The sequence below is a fragment of the Archocentrus centrarchus genome, chromosome 2 (genome assembly GCF_007364275.1).
Source record: "Archocentrus centrarchus isolate MPI-CPG fArcCen1 chromosome 2, fArcCen1, whole genome shotgun sequence".
NCBI classification, from domain to species: Eukaryota; Metazoa; Chordata; class Actinopteri; order Cichliformes; family Cichlidae; genus Archocentrus; species Archocentrus centrarchus.
In genome coordinates, this window is record NC_044347.1 from 18,846,935 (window position 1) to 18,853,935 (window position 7,001).

The following is a 7,001-nucleotide window of genomic DNA, read 5'->3' on the forward strand; positions in this document are numbered from 1 at the left end:
TAAAGGACCTTTCCGTATAATTAACACACACAAAGCGTAAAAACACGCTATTGTGGGTTTAAGTTCTTGAGACTTGAGCTTTAGTTTGAGATCATTTTTAATTTCTCTTAGCTATTTGAATTTAGTTGGACCTGATATAGTTTTTAAAGTATATATATATATATATATATATATATATATATATATATATATATATATATATATATATATATATATATATATATATATATATATATATATATATATATAAATAAGTATTTAAAAAAGTATGTCTTCATATATTGGAAAATACGTTTGTTTTACAGCAAAACACAGTGAAGTCAGCATCGTTTAACAAAGTATAAAACAGCTTATTGAGCAGAAATTGCAGAAAAGCCAAACTGTAATATTCCCATGTGAAATCTCAGGACCTCAAAATATCCCTGTGGCATCACAGGATATCCAAATACACAAGAAGAGATGGAATTGAATTAGTTTAGTCTATGAAAGAAACGGCTGTACTATAGAAGAAAGAAACAATCTCTGAATACGGAAAAGAGAAGGGAAAAAAAACTGTTTTCATCGTGCTGCTTTAAATGTTTCACCTTTATTCATTCCAAATGTTTTCTTGTCCAGCTTCCAGCATGCCAACAATTTTCAATACACTAATTTTTACAACACCAGGTTACGCAATTAACGAAAAATAAATAATTAACAACAAAAACATGCCATGGCATCATTGTGGCTTTAAGATATCCATCTGTGCCATGAGGCAGTGCCCATGTAGAAGGGAATTCAATTTGTTTTGTCTGCGATGGAGCTTTCTATACAATAAACGGCCCCTGAATCATCAACATGAGACGCGCCGCTTCAGTCGTGTTGCATGCAGGAATTCAACTGTTTCTTTCACAGGATCTTGCGTGATGCGCGTCTGTTAGATAAAGCAAAGTTCAGCAAGTCACGTGTTCGACTCGTAAAAATGCTTTTAAACTCAACAAACAAAATTCCACGCAGATCTCTCAAAGAGGGTAAAACTGAAACGGCTTGCATGTTTGTTACACAGTGAGTAGACAACACCTTTAAATAGAAGGAAAGTCATTCCTGAAAAAGACTATTTTCGCAGCGACTCGCACGAAAGAAACCAGCTCATATTGGAGAGAAGCAACAACTGCGTTTTAATAAATAAATATTTGATTATTTTGTTATGAGCTTTTGGTTTTGGCAGCAAGTACAGTTGTTGACAGAGGTCGGGAAGGAAACTTCCAAATACAGCTGCACAAACAGTCAGCTGTGAATGAACTCTGTGACCTTTATTAAAAAACAAAACAAAACAGTGAAATAATTGTATGAATTGTTGTATCCTTTCAGGATTTTTCGGGTACTAGGAAAGCAGGGGTAAAAGGACAGACGATGGTGGCAGTTATATTGTTTTATTGTATTAGCTGTTATCAATATAATACTGCAGCTCTTCCCCTTATAGCACTCTTTATGTAAGGTGAACCCTTTCTACTTATTAAGTAAATTACTAAAACACTATTTTTTAGCTAAACTCATTTAAAGCAGCGTATAATATTAGCTTTTTTTTTTTTTTTTAATCAAGTAAACCTGAAGCTTTTCCTGCTGTTTTTGAGTTTAGTTTTTTTTTTCACTTGATTTGCTTGAAATTTCCCTCTCAGTTTTTGGAGTACGATGATACCTAAAAGAGCAAAATAATAATAATAATAAATGTTTAAATTCTAATAATACAAAACAAGATGAAAGGTCACAGAGGTGAAAAGGTGAGAGCGTGCAACAGTGAAACTTATAAAACGTGGTACTCAAATAAAACACAGATACCAACACATTCCCGGTGTAATGGAAACACCAGCCTGCAGTCTGAGCACTCAAAGGAATGAAGATAACAATCTGCTACAGAGCAGATTTGTCTTCTCTGGAATAGGATGAAAAAGAACATCCGTACCAGCCGAGCCTTCTTTGGAACCCGAGTTCCAGAAAAGAATGAGGTCTTCGTTACAGGTGTGACCAGTTGACACAACGAACACGCAAACAGGGTGCACTCAAGTGTAGCTGCAGGTTTTCAGATGCCATTCATAGTGTGGTTGACTATATTGTTGGCATGCAAATCTAATATTGCAGCTGCATGAAATTCATGTGTTTTCAGGGGAGAAATTCAGTTATTTTTTTAATAAGCTAATCATAAACGAAGCAGAAGAGTCTAAACCAAAACTAAACTACAGCTGCTTCATGTCTTATCCTTTTATCTGTCCTTCTACACACACACACACACACACACACACACACACACACACACACACACACACACACACACACACACACACACACACACACACACACACACAATTGACCCAGTGTTTGCCAAACTAACCACAAATTAAAAAAAACAGGCCATTCCAGTTAGGTGACTGTCATGTTTCCTGATGCAGTCTGGCACTGTGACAACAATGATTTTAATTTATACATACTACCTGCTTATTACTGTGTATTATACACCTCAAAGCCTCAATGAAAGGATTTATGGAGGCAAAGGGAGGTAGAGGGCATTTTTTTTAAAGAACGAGAGGAGGATGTGCTCCTGTCAGTGAGGCAATTTCTTCCTCGCGTTATGACATATGATACTGCTCTGCCTAGAAGTTCTAAAGAAAAGAGCTGAAAACAGCAAGGCACCCTTAATAATACATGAGAACCCCTGCTAACGACCATTGCCTAAGAGTAGCTGCAGTGTGAGAAAACAGTGGAATAAAACTGAGCTGTTGAAATAATATGAGTGGGAACATTTCAGTGCTTCATTTCCAGAAAGTGACAGCTGATATCCTGACCTGCTGCTTTGTGAAACACCTTATAGCACACAGCTGATTGGCCAACCGCTTCCTGCAGCATGTCGAGTACAGTCAGCACTGATGTGAACGCTCTGTGAGAGAAACTAGGATTTTTTTTTTTTTAACATGGACAAAAGGGACAAAAACTTTCAATAATCACCAGCAAGTTTATAAAATGTCGGTTGCAGGCAGTTTCTGATTGTGCATGTTTGTCTTTTTTTTTTCAGAGAAAATGGCATTAAAGATGGAGGAAGTGAGCACGGTTCTGCCCCCCCCCTCCAGTGATGTGGAAATGGAAAAAAATAAAAGCTTTCTTGCATCACCTTGTATTTTGGTTGAAGGATGGTTTGGATCCAAAAAAAGGAAAAATCAAAACCAGTAAATGGCACACAAACAATGCTTAAAGCAAATTCTGTAAGTTTTAAAATACTTTAATGTGACAGAAATAAAGTGCTGACATGGACACAAACATTTCAATATATTATGATCCAATAATATTCATGCATCTTATGTTTATTTTATTGTTCTTATCTTCTTATTTTATTGTTATCAAGTTAACAGCACAATAAAAATGGTCTTGATACTTGAACGCGATAATATTTTTTTGATGTACTGAATTATTTTAATCTACACTTCACAATCTACACACCAAGTCACTTTATTAGGTACACCTTGCTGGTACCGGGTTGGACCCCCTTTTTAATTCAGAGCTGCTTTAATTCTTCATGGCACGGATTCCTCAGAGATTTTGGTTCATGTTGATGTGACAGCATCACAGCTGCTGCAGATTTCTTGGCTGCACATCCATGATGATAATCTCCCATTCCACCACATCCCAAAGGAGCTCTACTGGACTGAGATCTGGTGACTGTGGAGGTCATTTGAGTGCAGTGAACTCACTGTTATGAGGTGATCTGAGCTTTGTGAGATGATCTGTTATCCTGCTGGAAGCAGATGGGTACACCGGGGTCATAAAGGGATGGACATGGTCAGCAACAATACTCAGGTGGGCTGTGGAGTTCAAACAATGTTCTGCTGGTACTGAGGGGCCCAAAGTGTGCCAAGACCCCTCCCACGTCATTACACCACCACCACCATCCTGAAGTGCTGATACAAGGCAGCATGGATCCATGTTTTCATGTTGTTACAGCAAATTCTGAACCTACCTAGGAAATACAGCCTCGGCTTCCTGTTGTTAACTGACACGAGCGACACCTGGTGTGGTCTTCTGCTGCTGTAGCCCATCAACATTCGATTTGTTGTGTGTTCAGAGATGCTTTTCTGCATACGGTGGTTGGAACAAGTGGTAATTTAAATTACTGCTGCCTTGCGATCAACTTGAAGCAGTCTCCCTGAAGCATTCTCTTCTGAGGTCTGTCATCATCGAGGCATTTTTGCCCAGAGAACTGCTGCTCACTGGATATGTTCCCTGTAACTAAATGCACTGAGTTGCTGCCACGTGATTGGCTGATTAGAAATGAAAAGAGAAGTTGAACATGTGTACCTAATGAAGCATCTGGTGAGTGTAATTGTTGGCTAGTTAGAGCTCTTTAATTGTATTTTAATTGATGAATAAATTAAACTTCAGATTTGATCACAGGTTAACCATTTATTCCTGTTATTCATACAGTATAGCTTAATGACCAAACAAATAAGCTTCACTTATGCCTACTACTACACAAATGAGCACAAATACATTTATGAAATACCAGTTTATCAAATTTTAAGACCACAAACCCCCCTTTACACCCTCTTATGCAAAGACATGTCATAGTATGAAAATCACAGACAGTTATTAATTACCTTAACGGAGGCATTGCAGTAGTAAACTGTCACCAGGAGAAATGAGTGTGATGCAAACTGGAGCATTCATTTTAATATTTCAAAAGCGTGCGATGGCACAAGCATGTGCAGCAACACACGGGGAAGAAAACAGGATATTGGGTCAGCGCTGCACAAAATCCCCAAATTGTATCATATTAAAAGAGTTGCTCTTGAGCGCCCGACTCATTTGGGTGTATTGATATCATTCCATCTGTAGCCATGTCATTTGTCTATGTCTTTGAAGAAGATTTCTTTGCGAATTATTCCAATGATTCCAGCCCGCTCTACACAGATCCAAATACCTCAACATGTGAGTATGTTCTACTGGAACCTACAGCAGCTGTGACCCTGTGTCTTATCCTTATAGTCATCTTTTTACTGGCCGTACCAGGAAACCTGCTGGTAGGATGGGTGATCAGCACCAGCAAGCAAGCTTTGACTCCTTCAGATGTGTACCTGTTCCACCTGACCATAGCAGATGGACTGATGGCTTTAACGCTCCCGTTCTTTGCTGTAGCAACAACCCGAGGATGGCTCTTTGGAGACTTCCTGTGCAAACTCCTCAACCTCATCAAGTTGACAAACTTCTACACCAGCATCATCTTCCTCGCCTGCATTAGCATCGATCGTTACCTTGTGATTGTGCACGCCAGGGAGACGCTCAAGAGTCGCCAGAGGATGTGCAGCAGGAGCCTCTGCGCAGCGATGTGGGCACTCGGTTGTGCCCTTGCTCTGCCTGCACTTTTCAACAAAGTCACCAAGCTCGCAGATGGGAGGATCATTTGCGCCGAGAACTTTGACATCGGCACTGCCGCTGTGTGGAGGCTCGCCTCTCGGGGGTTCATTCTTGTTTTTGGCTTTTTGATCCCTGCGACTGTCATGATCGCCTGTTACAGCGTCACCGTTGCACGGCTGCTGCTCACTCGTGGTTTCCAGAAGCACCGGGCAATGCGAGTGATCATAACCGTGGTGATTGCGTTTCTGCTCTGCTGGACACCTTACCAGATCACCATGGTGATAGAAATACTGCTGAGGAGTAAAGTGATAAGAACTGATTGCTTTCTTAGGACGTCGGTGAGCACGGCCCTGATTGCAACCGAGCACCTGGCTCTGCTGCACAGCTGCATCAATCCTTTCCTCTATGCCTTTGTGGGAGAGAAGTTCAGGAAAAAAATGAAGCTGGTTCTTCAGAGAAAGTTCAGACAGGAAAGGATGTCAGGGTCAAAGTTCAGCAGGTCAACATCTCAGACCTCAGAAGGCACTGGAACGGTTCTCTGAGTGCTTGGTAAACTTTTTGTCTCCACGCTGTATCAAGGCTTCTAGAAAACAAACTGTCTGAATCTGCCCCAAAATCATGGACTGAACAGCAAACATGGACATCAGTGGATCTATACTACAAGCGTAGTGAAATCTGTGCTGCATTAAAGATATTTTCTGCTGCAGTTGCAAAGTTTACAAAGGTTTGGAATTGCTGTATTTTTCATTTGGCTACTGTAAACTGTTTTAAAATTTGTGTGGAGGAATTTGGACCTGATTTTGTCATCCCACACCTGTAAATATCCTTTCTTGGTTTGTTTTTTAAGCAGTGGTATATTCTGCTTTAATGATTTTTCTACTGTCTTTTATTGCTTCTGTTCTTTTTTCTGTATTCCTTTTATATTGAAATGTTTATCTTCACTTTAATTTATCTAGTTTTTTTGCCCTTACAGTTTGCCCTTCAGTTCTAAGTGACTTCCTGCTTTTGCTTGTTTGTCAAATCACCTTGGAAATTGTTTTTAAAGATGTATATAATAAAGTTATTAATACCATCATATGTGTGGGTAGCTGGAAGGAGAATTAAATACATAACAGCCTGTCTTAACTAAAAAATCAAGAGATGAAAAGAATATTTGAAAGCTTTTAATTACTCACATCAGCTATTACTGTCACGCACCAACCAATAAATCAACTGGGATCCATGGTAGATTACATATTAGGGTTTAAAATAATCATTAGATGATCTTGGGCCCTATTCTCTTGCCTTGATTGCATTGTACAGTATTTGTCGCCCATATTCTAGATTAAATTTACGTGCTGCACTGCTGCCATCTACTGGGCTCACATTGGTAATGAGGATTTTCCTCTATCTGGATCAAGTCCACGCTCACGTTTCCTCATTATTGACGTTTTGTTTCCCAGGAGACAAGACAGTGCTTTTCACAGTTGTAGTAGCAGATAATAATAATAATTATTATAGGGGTTACTGCATTTGGAATTGTGTCTAGTATTATTGTTTTTTTATGGCTTGAAATGGACCTTTGGGGGTGACCACACATGTAAGCTTGACTGGTCCACTTACAGCTAAGTCAAAGGCTCTGTTTT

At 39.3% G+C, this 7,001-nt stretch overlaps 1 protein-coding gene across 1 annotated transcript; it reads left to right on the forward strand.

The window, feature by feature from the left end:
- The first annotated feature begins 4,818 nt into the window (after positions 1-4,818).
- LOC115795075 (C-X-C chemokine receptor type 2-like) lies at positions 4,819-6,362 on the forward strand. The gene has a single exon (XM_030750852.1). It carries the CDS (start codon positions 4,860-4,862, stop codon positions 5,916-5,918), a length of 1,059 nt encoding a protein of 352 aa, XP_030606712.1. The 5' UTR covers positions 4,819-4,859; the 3' UTR covers positions 5,919-6,362.
- Positions 6,363-7,001: the final 639 nt, after the last annotated feature.